The 22,285-nt window shown below is 41.3% G+C and overlaps 1 protein-coding gene across 4 annotated transcripts in view; it reads right to left on the bottom strand.

Annotated features, from left to right (window-relative positions):
- The window catches only part of SLC35F2 (solute carrier family 35, member F2), a 54,217-nt gene that overhangs the window by 27,804 nt on the left and 4,128 nt on the right, over positions 1–22,285 (bottom strand). The window contains exon 1 of one of the 4 annotated variants that reach the window (XM_004689073.2): positions 20,069–20,249. The exons of 1 other annotated variant lie outside the window; for it this stretch is intronic. In XM_004689073.2, the coding sequence (XP_004689130.1) occupies positions 20,069–20,178 (110 nt within the window). In that variant the 5' untranslated portion in view covers positions 20,179–20,249. Of the gene's footprint in view, positions 1–20,068; positions 20,250–22,285 lie in introns of those variants that run through there. 2 more of the 4 variants (XM_012729830.1, XM_012729831.1) reach the window with 2 other exon arrangements.

A 22,285-nucleotide genomic window follows, 5' to 3' on the forward strand; every position in this document is an offset into this window, starting at 1 on the left:
GCCTGTACTGCTCCCCATTGTCTCTGGTGAATCCTCTCACCGCCCCTGAGCCTCTGGCCTGTACCCCAGTTCTGTATGCACAAATAAATAAATCTTTAAAAAAAAAAATACATTGTTAGAAGGAGAATCACACATCTTTCCTTTCTGTCTCAGTAAATCTGTGCAGCTAGGTTGCACACTGTCAGCTAATGGCAGAATTTAGTGTCAGAGTTAAAAGATTTCTATGGAGCATAGCTTCTTTGGGGATATTTTAAAATCCCTCATATCCTGTTAAATACTTGGTATATAATACTAACTTCTGGCACTTCTATTAAAAATCCTATTACAAATCTGAAAATAAATATTCATTTAGGTCAAATCCTTACTTTTAGCACATAGATAAATTAACCACATAGATAAAATATCTGTTACTACACTATTGAATTACTTTAGAAGCAAGCTAGAAAACATGAGAGAAACAGCCTAGGTCATCTGCTACATTCTCCCTCTAGCTACAGTTCTGTGATTCAGAAAGTTAGCCTGTCAAGTACCATCTATTTCTAATAAGCATAAGTACTAGTGGTTTTGAACAATCACCATTCTGATGTAATAAAGGCAGTCAGAATCAAAGTGGTTAAGAAAGTCAAATTTCAAAGACTAGGAAGTGCAGTAGTATATTTTATTACCTTAAAAGGAAGGCAAGTAAGGAAAGGAAACTTGTGTTCTCTTTTTCCCCACTAGATTATGTCTTACTCATAGTAGATACTCAGTAAATGTTTTCTTAAGTAAACAGATAAGTGTCACAATTCATAAGTATTTGTTAAGGTTAAAATGCAAGCTCTATCAATACATAGTGCAGATTAAAGACCCTTAGAAGTGAACTCAAAAAAAAGAAAAATGAATAAAACAAAAAGGTTTTAAAGAGAAATAAAATAAAGAAAAAAGAGGAAAGAAAAAGAAACCAAAAAAGCAAACTGAAAGAACATAATAAGGAATATGAGCTCCAGAGTTAGATAAACCTATAGTCTAGATTTAAAGAGAAGGAAGCAGGTGGAAACAGGTGCAAACAGTGGTTCACTTCATGTTGTTTTGTAAAAGACAAATGGCAGAAAATTCATCCCAGAGAGGTCTTCAAGAAATATTCCCTCTGAAGAACCGTAGGCCCTGAATTAGCCACCAAAACCATTTGTAAGTGTGATCATGAACAGCTAGCCTCTCAGGAAGTTTCTCTTGCTTTAATGGGCAAAATGCCACCTTTAGTCTTAAAGGTTAAATGATGTAACCTCTGTGAAGTTAACTTCCACCTTCAGCACTCAATGCCTTTTCTGTCCTTCCTCTGGCTCATCCAGCCCTTGGAAAATCTTTGGATCAGAACTGTCCAATAGAACTTTCTGCAAGGATGGAAATATTCTCCTTGTGTCTGTACTACCCAGCGCATCTGTTTGGCTCTGCATGAGGCTCTGGACCTTGCTAGAGAGCTAGTGAGTGAGGAACTGAATTGTTAATATTACATAATTCTAATTTAAGTTAAAATAGCTAGGTGTAGATAGAAGCACATTCTCAGGGCAATGTAGCCACTGGTTAGCATTGTGCAATAGAAATTACCAGCAATGATGGAAATTTTTTTTAAAGATTTATTTATTTATGCATACAGAACTGGGGTACAGGCCAGAGATGCAGGGGCAGTGAGAGGGTTCATCAGAGACAGAGAGAGAGGCGCAGGCCGACTGACGAAGTACACTGCTGAGGGCAGCAGCGGGCAGGGTCAGGAGAGGTCTACTGTGCCATGTGAATCACCTCCCGGGTGAGGATCGATCTCATGCTGAAGAGGCTTTAGCTTCTTAGTGCTGTGCTTTAACCTGCTGCGCCACTAGGGAGGGCCCAGAAATGTCTTTTAAGTGGCTACTGAAATGCAGTTGGCAATGTGAATGAAGGATGGCTTTTCCTTTTATTTCATTTTAACTGAAATAGCCACCGTGGCTGGCTGCTACAGTATTTAGGAACATGGTCCTGAACACTGCTCTCACCTTTCTTTTGTTAAAGAGTTTAAAAACTTTTATTTGGGGCTTTCCCTGGTGGCACAACGGGTTAAAGCGCCACATTATGAAGCTCTCCGAAGCAACTGCAGCACGAGTTTGATCCCCTGCGAGGGAGCTAACCCACAGGCAGATCTTTCCTGACCCACTCACTAATCCCCTCAGCAGTGTATTTCAGTAGATCTGCCTATTCTGCTCCCCACTCTTTCTCTGGTGAATCCTCTCATCCACCACACCTCTGGCCTGTACCCCAGTTCTGTAAGCATAAATAAATTTTTTTTTAAAAAAAAAAACCTTTTATTTACTTATGATATAAGAACTGGGGTATAAGTCAGAGGTGCAGGGGGTGAGAGGATTCACCAGAGACAGAGTGGGGAACAGAACAGGAAGACTGAAGAAGTACACTGCTGAGGGGAGCAGCAGGAGACAGGAGAGGTCTGCTGCACCTTGCGAATGGGTGAGCTTGAGCTAAGGTGGCAGCGGGTGATGATATGATAGCACTGAGATGAAATCTCTGTGCCGCCAGGGAAGCCCTGCTGCTCACATTTCAATGTGATATTGATCACCTGAGGACCTTTTGAAACTGCATGTTCTGATTAGTTGGTTTTGGAGAGCAGCCAAAGTTCTGCATTTCAAACAACCTTTCAGGTGAGGCCTGTGCTGCTGGTCCATGCACCACACTTAGAGCAGTGCTTCCAAATCTGAGGTCTCTCATCCAAGCAAACAGTGCCAGCAATCTACCCATGGTTTAGGGGTTGTTTTTAACAAATATATAAAAGATTTAAATAAAAAGACAAAATATTATCTAAGAAGGAAAGACCACAGACCACCAGAAAGATACAAGCACCAAAACCCAGAATGTGGAAAACTCCACAGGACAAGTCAATTATTTCTTCAAAAATAAACTAAAAAACAAAAAACAGAGGAAGCCTAGAGAAGAAAAACAAATACTGGTTTTTAAAGTGTAGGGGCCTTGCATGCATCTTAATTTGAAAAAAATATTTAAAAGGTTAGTAAGTGATTAAGGAAATTTGAACATGGGATAGCTATTTGATATTAAGGAATTGTTAATTTTTAATTATGGTTGTAATAAGTCTTTATCTTTTAGAGATTAATACTTAAATATTTAGGCATGAAGTTATAAGATGCCTGAGATTTACTGTAAGATAATCCAGGAGAGTTTAAGTGGAAAGGTATGAATGAAACTAGATGAATTGGTAGTTCTTGATACTGGGTAGTTTTATAGAGAGAGATAAATAGATATATATCACTGTAGGTTACAGGTTACCCCTGCTTCTATAAGAATATTTCCATAATAATATCTTTTTAAAACCTAACAAAAACCTGGCCTTCCCTGGTAGTGCAGCGGATTAAAGCACAACACTAAGACACTAAAGCCAATTCAGCTTGAGTTTGATCCCTGCATGAATTCAGCATGAGGTGATCCACATGGCACAGCAGACCTCCCTGACCCGCCCGCTGCTACCCTCAGCAGTGTACTTCATCAGTTGGCCTGTACTGCTCCCCATTGTCTCTGGTGAATCCTCTCACAGCCCCTGCACCTCTGGCCTGTACCCCAGTTCTGTATGCATCAATAAATAAATCTTTAAAAAAAAACAACTAACCAAAACCTTCCCATTTATCCATAAGTCTGTTCAGTCAAACCAAAACATCACATTTATTTGTTTTCAGTTACAACTACACCAACCAAGTGTGGTAACACTCATTTCTCTTGCTAAACCAAAAGCTTTAGTATCTCATCGGTTAAAAGACAGAGTGCATTATTACCTAACAAATGCAATTTAGAGAAGTTTCAAAATATGTAATTCCTGGCATGAGTAAAAGGGATTTATAGTAGAAGAAAAATGTGAAAATTGTGAACATAAAATGTCTCACACTATGTTCTACTTCATATGTGTTTGGTGTCCCAGATTAGCTATAGGCTTCTACAAGGCAGAAGCAATGTCTTATTCATCTTTGTTCAATATGTGACTTCATCTAGGCTAGCCAAACTATTGCAAAGGTAAAAAATGTCATGAGAGGAGGGAGCTTTCTGAGGTCTCCATTAGCCTGTCTGCTAAAGGAGGAATTCTATGCTCCATTAGAAGAAATCATTCTACAGTGTAACTTTTTGGTGACATAGTAATTTTTCCTTTATTGAGTTAACATGAGTTTACAACACTGTATATGATTTAGGGGAGTAGATTTACACCTCCTCAGTCTGCAGTGTAATTTGAAGAGGTGTCAACCCAAATATCCTCAAAAAAGCACTCAACTTAAAAAAAAAGTAAAATGAGTTGAAATGCATACCGAAATGGGACAAAATGATAGTCGTCTCTGTAGGGCAATATAAATAAGAGAAAAAAGAAACTCGATAGGTCATCCCATTTTCTCAAGTCCAGTTAGCGTTCTTTGGTTCACAATCTCATCTGATCAGAAAGCATACCAAGAGTAGAAGAAAGGGCTTCATGAAGTGAGGAACATGAAATTTCTTTTGTCTTTGTTCTAGATTTACCAAGCAAATTCAGATCTTATATTTCTGAAGTCAGTTTTCTTGTATCCAAACAAGATACTCGATGGATACTCGATGACCAGCTGTCCAGTTTAACAAATCCCATTATAAATTAAAATTTTTATTTTCAAGTATAAATTTACCTTTGAACAGCAAAAGCCACTTTATCCAAAGCCAGGTCATCCCAAAGGAAATGACCATAATGTGGCAGACATAGAAAATTGGAAAAATCTCCCAAGGAAGGGGAACACAGATTCAGATGTGAGCCACCTTATCCACAATGCTGGAAGCATGTGAATAAAGTTCCCCAGAAACACAGTCCAATATCGATGAAGTACTTTTCCAAATAATGTCCCAAAAATTATAGCATCCACAACAGTTTCTTCTATTTATGATTATTATACGAAATAGTGAAAAAGGGCACTTCTGAAATTAGCAAAATATTTTTCTCTACTTATCTTCACAATATGTCATTCTGAACATCTTAAGTTAGATAGGAAGTAAACCAGCTTGCAGTATTCTGTAACAAAAGTTTAGAGGAGTGAGCTTAGTGTAAGTCTGGAGCCAGCAAGTAATTCATTGGATTGCATCCAGTTATTTAAGTTATAAATGCATATTTTCAACCAAAATGAACTTCAACCCCTATGCTGTTGGTTCCTGGAACTGTTGATTCTATTCTGAGTCTACAAGAACAAGGGAGGGCCCAGAGCCAATAGATATTAGTGGAAGGGGTAAGAAGTCAATGATTTGATTGATGGCTGGATCAAATTGCTTAATTGACCCTTTAAAGAAAAAGAGAATGTGGTCAAAATATAGGATATAATTTTGTGGGTTTTTCTGTAACCTGTATGTACCAGGTCTTCTAACAATGAGAAATCTATTTTTAAAGTGTTTGTTCTTCCTTAAAAGAACACAGAAAATAAAGAAACTAGAAGAAACCCATTGGAAGAGTTCATGATTCATTTTGAATCCTTTTGCTAATTTGGGTTCACTGTTCTCCACCCCCTTTTTGTATCCCCCCCAACCTCTTATGCCCTGTGATTCTCTATTGACAATTCAAGGTTTCCAAACTGCTGACAAAGCTCCCCAACTTGCCAATGGAGCATCCATCATCATTGAGTATTACTTATTTATTGCAGTCATGCTAATGGACCCCATCAGAATACCTTATGTTTTTTGTTGTACCTCACAATTTTCTGACTTTTGATTTCTGATCTATTTGGCAATGCTGTGGAGATACAGATGAAGAAACTGAGACTGAGAGAGGCAAAATGGTCACCACACGGAGGTGTGAATGAGCAGAATCAAACTCCTGCCCCAAATGCAATGCTTCTGTAAACTCAAATTGCTCCCTCCGACATGATCCCTCCTTTTTTTTTCTTCTGACCAAATATTTGATGAAAATGGATGAAGGTGCAAAAATACAGGTTGAGTGGACTCTAGTGTCATCAATTCTATTAAATACTTTTATTTACCTGATCTTTGACTATTACTTCAACTTTTCTATATGTTATATAATAGTATATTTTATAATAACTTCAGGATCAGTTAAAAATAACAGTGATTTGGCCCTCCCTGGTGGCACAGCGGGTTAAAGCACTGCACTAAGAAGCTTAAGGCCACTTCCTCATGAGTTCGATCCCCGCCTGCCCTGGAGGAGATCCACATGGAGCGGCAGACCTCTCCTGACCCGCCGGCTGCTCCCCTCAGCAATGTACTTCATAGATCTGCCTGTTCTGCTCCCCACTCTGTCTCTGGTGAATCCTCTCACCCTCCACATCTCTGTATAAATTAATAAATAAATCTTGAAAAAAAAAAAGTAACAATGATTTTACATTTTATTTGGAATGTTGCCTCCAACCATTTTCTAACATATTCTAATTTGCTTTAATATTGTCCATAATACATAAGTGTAAAACTTTCTGCAAGACCTGTCAGCTTTCATTACTATAATATCCCATAGTCAAAAAAGAAAGAAAAGTATCAATTTCAGCTCCTCTAGAAAATTAGAGTTAAGCAGAAAATCAAATGGATGCTAGCTGAAGGAGCCAGCATCCATACCTTGATTGGAACTAAGCCTTTAAACACACATACACCTTCCCAAAAGACACAGAGCAAGAACCGTATGGGGAAGAATAGCCACTTGAAAGCCCTGAAAGTAACTGCATCGATGGACTGGTCAGAGCACATCTGGAATATGGCAGTCGTCCAGGGGAGCTGTTCTGTCTCAGAGACAATCAGAGCAAGTGTCTTTTTGCAGGAGAAGCAGGACTCTCTTATTCCAAGTGTTATTCCTAGTGAGTAGAGTGTGTGACATTTTCCTTGCTCACTTCATGGAAATAGTCCAACCTGGAAAGTAACTTCAACCACTCACAACAGCCTCTACTATCATTTTGCTAATGGTACCCAGCTAAGTTTGGGATTTTTTTTTTTTTTAGACCTACTAGAATTCTGACTTTGTCCCAGGCTCTGGGAATATGGAGAAACAGGACCTCTGCCTTCCTGCAACTCATAAAATATCAATGAAGACAACTACAAATCAGGTCAGAATCTAACCTAAGGGGAGATTTCGTGGGTGGCCCTACTCGTGAAGTAACATTACATCTGACCCTTGAAAAATGAAGTCAAGTTGTTTGGGGTAAGAGCTAGAAAATGGAATCTACTGTCCCAGCAGAGCAACCAGACACAGAATATTGTCATTTCTCCAGCATGACTGCAACTGAAAGATGCAATTTAGCCAAAGAAGTAGCATCTACAAAATCTCCTTCAAACCTGTGGTACAACTCAAGAAGCAACAGCAATTCTCCTTTGCTTCTTTCAAACACTGAGCATGTATAAAAGGCGGTGGGTTAGATTAACTGATAAAAAGGATTCCTTGACATTCTGTGAAGCACTGCTTATATTTTTACCAGCTAATCTTGTTTCCTTTGCAAAAATTTTTATTAGAGTTATTTTTAGAGTCTATCTCCAAATATATTAATAGTAGGTAGAATAGTGCTGTCCCTCAGATAATATCTATGCCCTAGTTCCCCAGAACCTGTGAATAAGTCATCTAGTATGGTGTGATATTATGATATAATAAGAAATATGTAAGTTTGATCTTGTGGGACTAAGCCCTTAACCCCAGGGGTCTGTACTAACTCCAGTCACTTCATGTCACAATTGAATGACAGGATACCATACCAACTTGTTTCTGGAGACTGTGGCATTGGTTGATGTGAGAAAAATTCCCACATATTTGTTGTTGGAAGTACTGAATATAGAAAAACAATGTCTTTCCTTTTACACAGTATTTAGAGATGTGATTAAGGCCATCTATTGAGAAGGGGAGATCATCCCGGATTAATCAGGTGAGCCCAAACTAATCACATGAATCCTTAGAAGGGGGAGGCTTTTCCAGCTACAGTCCAAGGAGGACATGACTATAGAAAAAGGCAACACAGCTGCCTTTAAAGATGGAGGAAAGGAGCATGGAAGAGGAACACAGGGGCTCTCTAGAAGCAAGAAAAGGCAAGAAACTCTTACCTAAAGCCTCCAGGAAAGAATACAAGCCTGCCTAGATCTTGATTTTAGCCTAATAAGTCAGCGTTGGATTTCTGACCTACAGAACTGTAAGATAATAACCTTGCATTATTTTAAGCCACTAACTTTATGGTTATTTGATAAAGTAGCAATAAAAAAAATGAGTAGACTAAGTCAACAATGCACATAATACTTTAAAACCATTCTTGAATCATATTATAACAATTTACATTCATCTCTGTTACTTTTCTTAGTAACTAGATAATCACATTAAATAAAACAGTCTATTAAATAACTGCAGGGTAAGGCTGATCAGAAGCCATCCTGGATTAAAACACTTTCATCACTTGCCAGTGAAAAACTCAAGCCATGCCATCAAGCCAGAAATTGTCTCACTAGTTTTGTGCAAACCAACAAAAACTAAAACTGTAAATCCAGTTTTTATACATTATGTCCTACATAACCTTTAGTTAGAAATACAAGGGAAGCACACTAATACTGTCTGTACCATAAAGGATACATTCCCAGATCCAAAAAGTAACCTAACAAATCACACCAAAGGGAAACATTCTATTTTCAGATAGTGGAGGAAGCCTGTATCATCTTGCCAAAGTTCAGTTATTTTTACCAAGTTCATATGGCAAATAAATAATTGCACTGGCTCAAAATCCAAATGAGATCTTCTGAACTATATTTGTTACATCATTCTTCATTTTTGTACAATGTATGGATTCCCGGTGAAATTCCCACCCCCAGTTCACCCACATACCATCACCATAGTCCCTTATGTTCTTCCCACTCCTGTCCTGGTCCTTCCTCCTCTTTCTCCCCTACAGAATATCTCTCATCTATAGTTGCCTGATGATTTTGATTTCTACTTTATTATGTTACTTGTTTTTACCCGATCCTTTATGTGGTTCCTCTACATTCCTCCTATAAGTGACAGCATTCGATATTTTTCTTTTCTTTCTGGCTTATTTCACTGAGCATAATCCCTTCCACCTCCATCCATGTTGCTGCAAAGGGCTATGCTACCACATTAATATTAAATATTAATATAAAATAACATCCATTGATATAAATGACCCTGCACCCTAACAATGGGCAGGATTAGCACAACCCACTTGAGTGTGTGCTCTACCATCAATTGTTTGAAGCCAGCGTGTTCTAAAGAAAATGAGAGAACATAAAACCTCTCCAATATCCTCCCTCTGCCCTCCTATTTCTTTATTAGCTGAAATGAGAACACATGAGAAGCATTTTCAAATCACCTCTTCTCTTTGGATACTTATCAAAGGAAGTGGAGTCTTGCAGCCTAGATAGGGTGGCAGTAGCGCCAAGCTGACAGGCAAGGTGGGTGCAGAGATGGGGGCAAGAGAGTCTGAAGGGTGGGATTTGTGTGCAGTAAGGAGTGTACTACAGTTTCAAGAGTCTGAATGAGGGAGGCTTTTGATGCTGGGACAGGTACACAAGCTTCTCTCTACCCGACCCAATGTGATTGGACGCTGACAAAAACAGACTAATCCTGTTCTCAGCAAACAGCCAAGAAGCCATACAGCCCACAAAAGTTTACATTTCTAATACTGCCTGCCCTGTTAGGCCAAGAGAGTATTAAAGGACTATGTTCTTTAACTACTGTAAAATCAAATCCTCTGTGGATTGTAGAAACAGTTTTCAAAACTTGAGAGGTTTCTTTGGTTTTGTCACATGTGGTTTGAGCTGTAAAATGCAATCCACTGGCCTACAGATATAAGAATGAAACCAACAGCAACAGCAAAGCCCAAACAGAATTCCAGTGTGGCCCAGGTTCCTGGCTCGACTGCTTCCCTGGTCTCTGAGTGGCTTGCCACTTGAGCCCTCCTTGAAATCTGTGAAGTAATAAATGTTCTTTCACCTATGTCAGGGGTCAGCTAGATTTCTCTGACAATCAAACTAATACACTCATGAAACACCAACAGGCTCTGGGAAAAAAGCAAGAGAGGGCCCTGACAAAGCTTCTAGGGACTTGCCTGGGGAGGGAAACAGGCCTAAGGGATATTTCCTCTGAGTCACTTTAGCCTTTCAAAGTTTGGCAGGCCTCAAACCAAAATAAAAAACTCACTCCCCTCTTTAATCAGCTTCTACTGCTACTAATTTAATCTAGCCAACTCTCAGCTATTCAAACTTTCCCATCAAATCCCGCAGGGAAAAATTAATGAGTATTAGTGGGGAACCTGAGGCAAGCCTCCAATTCTTTCCATCTCCTGAGTGCTGTGGATGAGCAAACTATTTAATATTAAAGTGCAAAAGATAGGCTTTGGCAAGCATTTCACAAAAATGGAAGTTCATAAGAAAAATAAACAAATGCATTAGTGATGCGGGTATGCAAATTGGACAGTCAAAAGTGTTCAAGTATGCTGGGACATTGTTTCACAGAATGTGTTAAGTTGGTATAACAAGTTTGGAAATAATTAGCCTGGCATTATTTTACCAAGTTAAAAACTCACCTACCTAAGTCCAGAAATTCCTCTCCTAGTTGTATGTATAGGTACATATATGTTTATAAAAGCTCTTGTATGTGATGAATGGGAGCCATGCATTCTAGGAAGAGTGTTCCTAGGAGTCCTATTCACTTTAGCAAAAAATAACTGAAAAAAAAATAACCAGAAACAGAGTAAATAAATGAAATATGATATATTCACAAGAATATTATATAAAGCCAAACTGAGTGTTTTTGCAGCATTAAGCAGCAAAATGGACAAGTCATAGCCTGTAACCTGAAAAGAAAGAAATCTCAATAGATTACAAATAATATATTATTCTAATATAATAAAACTGGAAATAAAGGCATTTTGTAGCAATACACAAAGGAGTTCAACATCGTTTAACATTAGGGAAACATAAATCAATACCGCAAAGAGATACCATCTCATACCTGTAGGAATGACCCATATTTAAAAATAAATAGAAACAAGTGGAGGTGAAGATGTGAAGTAATAAGAACCCTTGTACAGGGTTGGTGAGAATGTAGACTGGTCCAGCCCCTAAGGAAACAATATTTTTCAAAATATTAAAAATAGACCTACCAGTAATATGATCCACTCCTATGGTTATTGCAGCCTTATTTACAATACTCAAGTTATGGAAACAGCCTAATATTCAATGACAGATAAGATGTGGTATATATACATGATTGAATACTGCTCAGCTATTAAAATAAAATGAGCTTCTGCATTTTGAAACTACATTGATGCAGTTGTTAAGTGAAATAAATCATAAAGAGAAAGACAAAATACCAGATGACTTCACTCATATGTAGAGACACAAAACAAAGGAAATGACAAAATTAAGGAAAAATAAACCATAGAAATATGACTGCAGAGCTGAAGCTACTAGAAGTGTAGAGTCAGAAAATGCATGGAGGGGAAGGAGCCCACTGGTCTGGGGGAAAGGACTATGGGTGCCTTGGTGGTGGCTGTGGTGATGACACACACCTGAGGAGGTGAGAACCAATGGCCCTAAATCACATACAGTGTTATAAACCAGTGTTCTCAATTAAAAAACAAAACAAAACAAAACAAAACAAAACTGGGGCTCTCCCTCGTGGTGCAGCGGGTTAAAGTGCAGCACTATGAAATTATAGCAGCCAATGCAGCACAAGTTCAATCCCCAACCAGGAAGGTGTCCCACATGGCATGCCAGATCTCTCCTGTCTCACCTGCTGCTCCCTTCAGCAGAGTATTTCAGTATATTTGCCTGTTCTGCTCCCTACTCTGTCTCTGGTGAATCCTCTCACCCCCTGCATCTCTGGCCTGTACCCCAGTTCTTATATGCATAAATAAATAAATCTTTAAAAGTAAATAAATAAAACTACTTTTATTGAACCCTAAAAAGAAGTACACAAATACAAAACTATTGTATATCAAAATGAGAACAAGGAAATGGTGAAAGGACTGTGGACATATTGTGAACACACTGGAGCCCTTCCCTGGTCTAGCAGGCAAAAGAGCAAAGCCATCGCGTAGGTTCAAAGTCAGAACAGGCTCTGTCCTGTTCTATGAAGTGGTCATGCAGGAATCCAGTGCCTGCGGGAAACCGGCCCATGTAATCCCTGCGTATGACCAAAGAAGCTGCGAAAGAGCCATATGCTGGCTACCCATCCTTTACATCTGCACAGCGCATTCTTTAGAATTCAGGAAAATGGTCCGACATATTTACTCATATTATGAATAAAAGAATTAACAGAAGTGAGTAACCATTGCATAAACAGTTGTGTATTCAACTGGATTTCAAAGTCAGTGTTAATACTTGAAAGAGTGAGTTTTAAATTCTCTGTAAAATTCATGACTTCTGACATTTGCCCTCCTCTGCATAGACAGCATTGACCTTCCTTTAGGTAAAGAGGACCTAGGAAATCAAAAGATCTAAACCTATAGACAAAAACCAGAAGCCACCTCTCAAATGTAATTATGTTTTTTCTATCGGTGACTCACTGTGCCTTTCTTCTGAATGTATGCTATTCTGTATACAAACTCAGCAGCCAACTATACTCAAACTTGTAATCACTGGAGCTGTTCTCAGTAAAATCTGTCACACTGTGTTCCCATTTGAGTTTTAGATTATCTAACACGTTCTTTAGTCTAACTGTTGTTGATACTTTCATTTTAGTCAATAGGTAGATTCAGAACAGTGATTATCTTGGTTGGGGAAAGAAGAGGGTTGGAAGAGGGGATGGAAGGAGGTAATAATGTAAATTACCATTGCAATTAGTTTTAGGGCTTACAATTCATTTATAGGAGCTTATTGCATAAAAAATGTCAACCATTCATGGGTTCAACAAGGAAATGCAACTCCAGCCAGTGTTTAAGATTGATCTACTTCTCTCCAACTGGAGTCTAAAAATGATGTGTCCAGAAAGATATATTTATCCTGTATCTTTATATACTCTTCTGGAGATACAAAGAGCCCGAGGCAAGGGTCGGAGGGGATGTAGATTGCCAAGACCGGTCTTTCTGTTTACTAGCCAGCTCACAAAGGGAAGGGCAGGGTGCTGGTTTCGAGTACAGGCTGCCTGAGGAGGAGGAGGTGAAGCCTGGTGGTATTCCTTACTATTCGGTGACCAACGCTATCAGGGGAAATGATTGAAGCCCTCTGTGCTTCAGCTTTCACAAGGTCGAACAGGGCACAAGGAGAGTGTTAGAATACTGCAGAAAGTTATTGAAAGGTTTTGATGAGTTGACTTACCCTGAGGACCTGAAATAATACAGCTGCTCTTGGAACCTCAAGTAAGCTTCGCTCAACAAAGACCTGCTATTGTGTACTAGTAGCTCAGGCACTCTGTAAGGACTTCTTAGACTGAAAAAACAGACAGGCTGTTCCCTACACACTCTGGTTCCCAAGGAACAACTCAGAAATAGTTTCGGACTTAACTTTGGTTTTTCATGGAATCTATCTGTGCATTGTTAACATAAATAAGTTTTTGTGAAAGAGCATTCAGCTGAACAGTTTAACATAGGTGCCTATAACCATCTTCAAACATGTCCCCAACTCTGTGGAAAGACTTTTTTTTTTTTAAGATTTATTTATTTATTCATACAGAACGGGGTACAGGCCAGTGATGTGGAAGGTGAGAGGCTTCACCAGAGACAGAGTGGGGAGCAGAACAGGCAGATCGATGAAGTACACTGCTGAGGGGAGCAGCGGGCGGGTCAGGAAAGGTCTGCCACGCCATGTGGATCCTGCAGGGCAAGATCGAACTCATGCGGAAGTGGCTTAAGCTTCTTAGTGCAGTGCTTTAACCAGCTGCGCCACCAGGGAGAGCCGGAAAGACATTTTTTTTTTTTTAAAGATTTATTTATTTGTGCATACAGAACTGGGGTACAGGCCAGAGGCTCAGGGGTGGTGAGAGGCTTCACCAGAGACAGAGTGGGGAACAGAACAGGCAGATCGACGAAGTACACTGCTGAGGGGAGCAGCAGGCGGGTCAGGAGAGGTCTGCCACGCCATGTGGTCACCTCCTGGGCAGGCGGGAATTGAACTCATGCAGAAGCAGCTTTAGCTTCTCAGTGCTGTGCTTTAACCCGCTGCGCCACCAGGGAGGGCCCGGAAAGACATTTTTATAGTTTACTAAAATAAAATCTATTTAAATCTTTAGAGAGACCCTAATTAAACTTTCACCACAGACAATTCTAAGAAACTGAGTTACCTGGTTTGTACAGTGTTAATAGGTTAGGAATCATAATTAAAAGACCCCTATGGGCCTTTTTTAGAAAGAATGTAAGCTTCTAGACATAAATATTCTTAGTAACAAAAAGAAAATATGCAACAACTGTGAGAAAGAAATAATTCAGTGCTTGTTAGCTTATTATTCAGAATAACTAAAGTTAATAATGATCCTTAATCATAAAGAGGAGATGTTGAATACACTATTATAAGACAAGTGGTCTCATATATATTTTTTTTAAGATGTATTTATTTATGCATACAAGAACTAAAGCCAGAGGTGTGGGGAGTGAGATAATTCACCAGTGACAGAATGGGGAACAGAATAGGCCGAACCACTGAAATACACTGCTGAGGGGAGCAGCGGGTGAGATGGAGACGTCTGCTGCACCATGTGGGTGGCCTCCTGCCCTAAGGATGGATGAACTCTTGCTGCAGTGGCTGCAAATAGCTGCATAGTGCTGTGCTCACCTTGCACCACCAGGGAGGCCCTGGTCTCATATTTGTTTTAAATATACCATGAAGTCTTTTAAGTAATGTTTTAATTATTTTCTTGGCAAAATCTCTAGGATTAGTTGCAAATGGACCCACTAAATAATTTAATGAGTTAGCCAATGTTAGGAAGTTGTTCAATACAAAACAACTACATGTTGAAGAATGCCACTCAAATTTTTGAATAAATGAATTAACAGAAGAGAGTGATCCAGTACATAAACAGCATCATTCAATAGGACTTAAAAGTACATTTTAACACATTTTAACAAGTTTGAAGTTATTTGGTAAAATCATCAGTGTGAAATGATTCATTTTGTCTACTGATCCTCAGTAAATAAGGAAGTTTTTGTAGCCTTTTCATAAACATAGTCAAACTTCTTTAGGGAAGCAATTACTATAGAAGGGAATTTTCTTCTTTCACATATATAAGGTAATTTTCTTCTTTCACATATACAGTTCAGAAGAACATCTCTTTAGAATAGCCCAGGATTTTTGGTTTTTGGTGTTTGGTTTGTTTTTGTTTTTTGTTTTTTTCAGTCTTAACTTTTAGATCTCATTTACTAAATCTACTTGCAAGTAGGTTTTTACTGTTTCTGGTAATCAGTTGCTGCCTTGTCAATCCAATGCCAGGCCCAGGGTAGTACAGGTACTTCATAGCCAAATACTATCTCCAGCCTCAAGGCATTCTGCCAGGTTAGTGATAATTGTTTTTTATGTTGAGATAGGATAGATGTAATGATGAGTTCAGATAGCTACCTGAAGGGCATAGAGAAGAAGCACCCCACGAAGATGTATGTGGGGAGAGACAGAAAGCAGTAAAGAAAGAAGATTGGTAGGCCTGGAGCTATTTACAAAGCATCTTAAAGCAACCTTGAGAAAAAACAAAGAGAGTGGCTAGAAGAAATAGGAGGCAACTTAGGATGGCTGGAACTGGCCTGGGGGAGGGTGAAGATGACAGCCTTGGGCAGAGAACCAGAGGCCCAATGGAGGGTGTGGAGGAGAAAAGCTTTTAAAGTCCACCCTTACTTTGCCATAACTTTGCATGAGGACAATTACTGTCTGTCCCTTTAATAATCCCTGCAGTGTTGAAAAGTTGATAAAACAGGTTCAGGCTGTCCAGCCAGAAACCATTCCTCCACCCACCCTCACTCACCCAGCTCTGAGTTAATGGGCTACAGCCTAGACAAACTGCCTCTTCCTTTCCTCAGGCACCTGCTGAGAAAGCAGTAGAAAAGGCTGATGGAGGAGCACTGAGCAATAACAATCAACAGTGGTATTGTGGTACCTCAGGATTCTCCAGGCCAGGTCTGGTTCCCTTAAAAGTCATATAGAGGGGCCCTCCCTGGTGGCGCAGTGGGTTAAAGCACTGCACTGAGAAGCTAAAGCCACTTCCTCATGAGTTTGATCCCTGCCTGCCCCGGTGACCACATGGAGCGGCAGACCTCTCCTGACCCGCCGGCTGCTCCCCTCAGCAGTGTACTTCGTAGATCTGCCTGTTCTGCTCCCCACTCAGTCTCTGGTGAAGCCTCTCACCGCCCCTGAGCCTCTGGCCTGTACCCCAGTTCTGTATGTACAAAGAAAATAAAATCTTTAAAAAAAAAAAAGTCATAAAGGGCTGGGATCTGAGCTCTTCCCCAGTACCTAAGGGGACATGCATGTCCAATTCCTAGTGGCTATGGAAGCTAGGAATTGGAAACACCTGGGTGTCCCTCAATTAGGACCAACAGAACCACAGAAAGTAGGAGCCAAAGGGCCAGAGCCTTTGCCTGATAAAAGTATAGCTGAAGAATACTCACTCTATGTGCTCATTTCTCCACAATTCCAGGCCCCCTCACTCCAGTCTACTTGCAGTTACTTAAACAAAACACTGAGCACCCACCCCACCACAGTGACTGCCCTTCCGTGCCCAATCACTGGCTCAGTGATTCCCAAGTCTCCCAACCCTACTGCACTTGATATCTGCTGTCCTTTGTGCCATCTCTACTTTGTCTTCATGCTACAAAACTTACCATGACTTCTTACCATAACTGACTATGAACCCTTTTGACAACGGGAATTAAATCCCCTTCATCTTTATAGTCCAGAAGCTAGTCTAGAACCTAGTCTAGAACACCACAGATGCTCAAGGCTTGGCAAGTGAAAAAATGTATGAATGAAGGAATGCATGTGCTGCACTATGCTATTAAAGGCAAAAGTCTGTCCTCAAAATCTTATGCTCTAGTCTATGGAAAAATAAGTGTAAGAAATAGTTTAAAACTTTTGCTAAGGGTATAACCTTGATAGTCATTAGAAATATGCCAAAGATATAGCCTTGATAGCCAACAATATATGAATTAGAATGTGTAAGAATATAAACTGCTTAAGGTAAACCATTCCAGGTACTTGTAAAAATGCATATCTTCCAATTACAGTGTGTATCATTTGAGCTGACAGCAATAAATGACAAAAGCAAAAATTACAAGCAGAGTCCACTGGAAACACATAGTGTCATTATCATGGTTGCCTGGCACATAATATGTAGTCAATAAACTTTTGGGGAGGGGGCCTTGCTGGTGGCTTAGGAATTAAGTCTCAGTGCTATTATCACCATGGCCTGAGTTAAATCCCAGGCCAGGGAGCTGACCCACAGGGCACAGCAGCCCTCTCCTGTCTCGCTCACTGCTCCCCTTAGCAGTGTATTTCAGTAGACCCACCCATTTTGCTCCCCACTCTGTCTCTGATGAATCTACTCACCCTCCACCTCTGGCCTACACTCCAGTTCTTATATGCATAAATAACTAAAAATAAATCCTTAAAAAATAAATTTAGTGAATTAGAGATTAGATAGTCTTAATCATAATGAAAAGCTATCTGTACACTAATGAGTCAGGTATATCAGGAGTTGGGGTTATCTAGAATATCTCCATTTCATATTGTAAACAGAACCAGCTCTAGGCCCAGACTTCCCTCCTGTATGTACGGCCCAGTTGCCAATAAGGTGATTTTTACCCCTGCCCTTTTGGTAAAAGGATTAGAAGAGTTGTGCGGTCACAACTGCCACCTATACCTCTCCACATGGTGAAAACACATCTACTTACCAGTCTCTGTCCACCCCTGATTGCAGGTGAGGATTCATGGAGCCAAATTCAACTGTGGGACATGAATTTTACCACTGAAGATTTAAAATAATAATACAAGTGGTACTGGATATCTAATCAACTGTACTTTAATGATTGCTGGGTCAGACAGGGGAAAAGTACAAGCCAAAACCCAAAAACCAAGATGGTTACCAGAGGCAGGACGAAGCATCCTAATGAATGGAAGAGCTCTGCCAGTGGACATGCCAGCTAGAGACCCTCGGAATGTAGACCCATAAAGGAAAGAGTGCCGGAAGGGTGGCAGAATGGAAGGAACTTGGTTATCCCTCCTTCATTCATTTGTGGGGAGAAAAAAAAAACAAACAATGAGTACAATGAAAAAGACTTGATTTCTACTATGAAAGACTATGTCCATCAGAAATAGAAGATGCCCTCAAGTAGCTATCACAGAGGAAGAAAGTAAAACTCCATAAGGAAGTTACACAAAAGTATTCAAAGACAGAGGAAACCTCCGTCCAGAAGCTATTAGATACTCTTGACTGTAAATCATACCAGGATTTTGAAAATATTAGAACATCAGGGGGAAAAAAATCATTGCTAGTCTTGTCACATCTTAATTATCGACTGCCTTCCTTCTCATCAGCGCCACTGGCATCTCCTGGAGCAAAATCCCATCTTAGCACCACCCAGTAGAGCAGTGGGATGGTCAGGAGAGGTCTGTCAAGCCATGTGGTCCCGTGGGGGGGGGGGGGGGGGGGGGTACAATCTAACCTGTGCAGAGAAGGCTGTGAGGAGGAGGCTAGGAGCCAGGCATTCTGATGCCTGCCTGCCCTGTGTAGTCAGCCACTTACCCTCACAGAACCCCTACAGGGCAAGAGCCTTGAGCTTGTTATCCAAGAGAACACCTTCCACGACCCCAAACAGGCTACTGCCAAACCATTGCTATGCTATGTTTTTTCCTCACATACATATAATAAAGTTTAATTTACAAATTAAGTACAGTAAGAGGCTAACAATAACTAAAATTTAAATAGAACTATAACAATATACTGTAATAAAAGTTATACAAATATGATTATGTGTATATGTGTAAAACTATCTTATTGTAGGTAGTATTTTCAGATCAAAATTGGCCACCACAGGAAACTGAACCATGAGAAGCGAAACCAAAGATAAGCGTGTGCCACTACACTATTTCTATTTTACGAAAAAAAAGAAGGCACAGAGAACCACCTGTTAGTGATTTCGTTTTGAAAATGGGATGGTACTTCAAGGTACGCTTGCCAAATTTTGAAAGGAAATATTGCTTTGCTCATCTGGAGGCAAAGAAAAAAAAATCAAATGCCAGTTTCCTGAAGTGCCCAGGGCAGGAGGGGTTAAGGCCATTTTACTGGCTAAGCCTCTGTAGATGCTGTTCTGGCCCTGAGCAAATGTTAGCTTTCTTTGTTTTTCCATCTCCAAAGTGTGTGTTACATCAGTGCCACCTCAGGAAACGGTAAGGATTCGATGATACTCCCCATATGCTGGCGAAGCAGAGTCCCTGAAGCAGAGCATTCAATGAATGCTGAATAAATGTTGGCTTGTCTTGGGTTCTCTGTTCAGAATGTAGGCCCTGCGGTCATCGCAAAAAAAAAAAGCTTTCCCATCCCAGAGCCGCTGCCGATCCCTTTCCTCAAGCACAGTGACACCAAGATGCTTCCCTGGAACCCAGTCCCGGAGATGGCGACGCCGCTTCGCTGGGCCCAGGAAGAAAGCAGGTTCTGGACTACGACGGGGCGGCACCTCAAAACTTAACCCGGATTTCTCACTCGGGTGAACTCATCCGTTGGTGGAGATCGCCAGCCCTGCCTGACGGGTTAGGCGGCAGGAAGAATGCGGTGCCGGCGCCAGGAAGAGGCGCTCACCCACCTGCCTGGCCGGACAGTGGGCGCCCTCCGCCACAGCATCCTTGGGGGCTTAGTCCCCGCCCCTCTAAGAAGCCACCGCGGGCCGGCCTCACAGTACCAACAGGGTGGATTCCCCCAAATGATCTGGAATCCATTCGCGAGGTTGTAAACGGCAGCGGAGGGAGGAGCACAAAGCGCGCCGGAGAGCCAGGTAAAGAGCAACAGCCCTGGCGCGCCTAGTGAGTCGCCTGCCCCGAGGTGCCAGGGGCCGCCCCGCTCGCTGGCTCCCCAGCCGCGTGTGCCCTGCAGCCAAGTGTGCACCGGGTCCCTAGCCCGCGCGCCAGCTCTCCCGCCACTCACCAGGTGAAGAGTTTGCCTTTTACCCGACGCAGCAGGCTGGCCAGTGAGCCCCCCCATTCCTGCGCGGGAGGATGCGGGGCTCCGGAGCCCGCCGGCGAGACTGCTTCCATGGGGACCTCAGCGGTCTCCGGCACCCGGAACCCCCCGAAGTGCCGGGGCCCGGAAGACGGGAGGCGGCGCCTGTGCTGCTGCCGGGGGCTTGGCTGGGCTCGGCCCGCGCTCGCTGGCGTCCCTTGCTCTGGTAGCCGAGCTCCCTCTGCCGCAAATCATTAACTGTCAGGCCCCCGGGGCCAGACAATACATTTGCAGATTACAACTTGGCACCTCTGGGTCGTTAGAGGAGAAAGGGCACTCCCCACCCCCTGCCTTGGCGGTCGAGCCTCAGCCTTGGGTGACACCCATATGCATTTCAGGTTTTTATGCTCCTATTTGGAAATTAGCAAGTGAGGTGATACGAGGCTATCTTGACAGATTGCCAGCGGGCCAGTAGGGATTTGCAAAAGCCTGAACTTCAGGAACTAGAACTGGGAAGGACCAGCCGACCCCTCCTGGATCTCCCTGTCTCCCTCCCTCTAAATAATTCTTTTAAAAGAGATATTTTCACCCAAAGTAACTGAAGACGCTTTAGTTCTTTGTTTCTTTTCCTGGCAATGCTTGGGGCAATCTTAAATGGACCCATCTAGCGAGTTTTCAGGGTGTCTCCTCCCTCGCAGTATGTTGGGTTCCCCTTTCAAAATGCTGTCATCCTTGAGGTGGCAGTGGGGGGATCTTTGCTACTCAGTCAGGATGCCATGGGCCTGGGTCATACCTTTTATGTTTCCGTGGAACAAAGAGGCACTAGAAATTGGGGTCAAATTTTCCTGTCTCCGTGCCCTCCCTGGTGGCTTAGCAGGTTAAAGCACAGCATTAAGAAGCTAAAACCACTTCAGCATGAGTTCGATCCTGGCCCTGGAGGTGATCCACATGGCACAGCAGACCTCGACTGACCACCCACTGCACCCCTCAGCAGTGTTCTGCTCCCCATTCTGTTTCTGGTGAATCCTCTCACCCCCCTGTACCTCTGGCCTGTACCCCAGTTCTGTATGCATAAATAAATAAATCTTAAAAAAAAAAATTTCCTGCCTCCATAAGAAGCCACCTGGGAGACAAAAGGAAAAGTGCTGGCACCATTTTTTCCTGACCTTTTCCTCCCCTGGGCTGGAGCTTGTTGGGTAGGAGGAGCAGGTGAGGGTGGAATAAGAAATAAACTAAACATACATCCAAAGGAGTTAGCAGTTCTATGAGAAGATTCTAAGAAAGAAAAACAATATTGAAAAAATGAAAGGTATAAACCCCAACTTCAGTAACTACAGATACCCCAAAGTTTTAGTGAAATGACTTTTGATTGCTAAAGTCAGATGGGAAATGATGAAAATAAGAACATGTCACCTAGAGAGAGATGGCTGAACATTTATGGTGTAATCACATCAGCAAACATTCTGAAAGCATTTTTAAAAAGGGGGCTATTGCAAGATGTGGAAGAATTTTCTCTAGTGATCACTGAGTGACAAAATAAAATGCAGAGAAGTAGGTTTGATATAATCTCATTTCGAAAAGGCATATAGCTCATATGTTGGATTACTGAACATGTTGGATTTCACCTGAGCCCTGTCTGTTGCTATATCCCTTCCCAGGCAATAATCCTTTCTAATAAAGTCTGACTACCTAAATTAGTTTTGTTGTTTTTGTTATATAGTTAAGTGATCCTGGAGAAAAGAATAGGACCTATGTCACCTCCAGTTTTCCTGGACATTTAATGATTGTTGGCTGATCTAAACCTGGAGAATGGTTATGGAAAGGTGGTGAATGAAGATCAGAGGAGAGACAGTCTGTATCTCAAGTTCATCTCCATGTTCTTGGAGGCAGGCAGATAAACTGGCCTCCTGGTAAGCATTTTTTAGTTTTCTTCTCTGGGCAATGAATAATTTTGCAAGTTCCAAATGTGTTGAACATTATACTTATTTATGCCTATGTATGGATTAAGGAAATAAGATTTTAAAAAACCCATACATAAGAAAATATATTGTAACACAATTAGCAGTAAAAAAACAAACAAAAAAAAAGTTTAAAGATGCAAGGGCCCTCCCTGGTAGTGCAGAGGGTTAAAGCACTGCACTAAGAAGCTTAAGCCACTTCTACATGAGTTCGATTCCCGTCTGCCCCCGGGAGAGATCCACA

The sequence above is a fragment of the Condylura cristata genome, unplaced genomic scaffold (genome assembly GCF_000260355.1).
Source record: "Condylura cristata isolate star-nosed mole 26May11 unplaced genomic scaffold, ConCri1.0 scaffold00025, whole genome shotgun sequence".
NCBI lineage: Eukaryota > Metazoa > Chordata > Mammalia > Eulipotyphla > Talpidae > Condylura > Condylura cristata.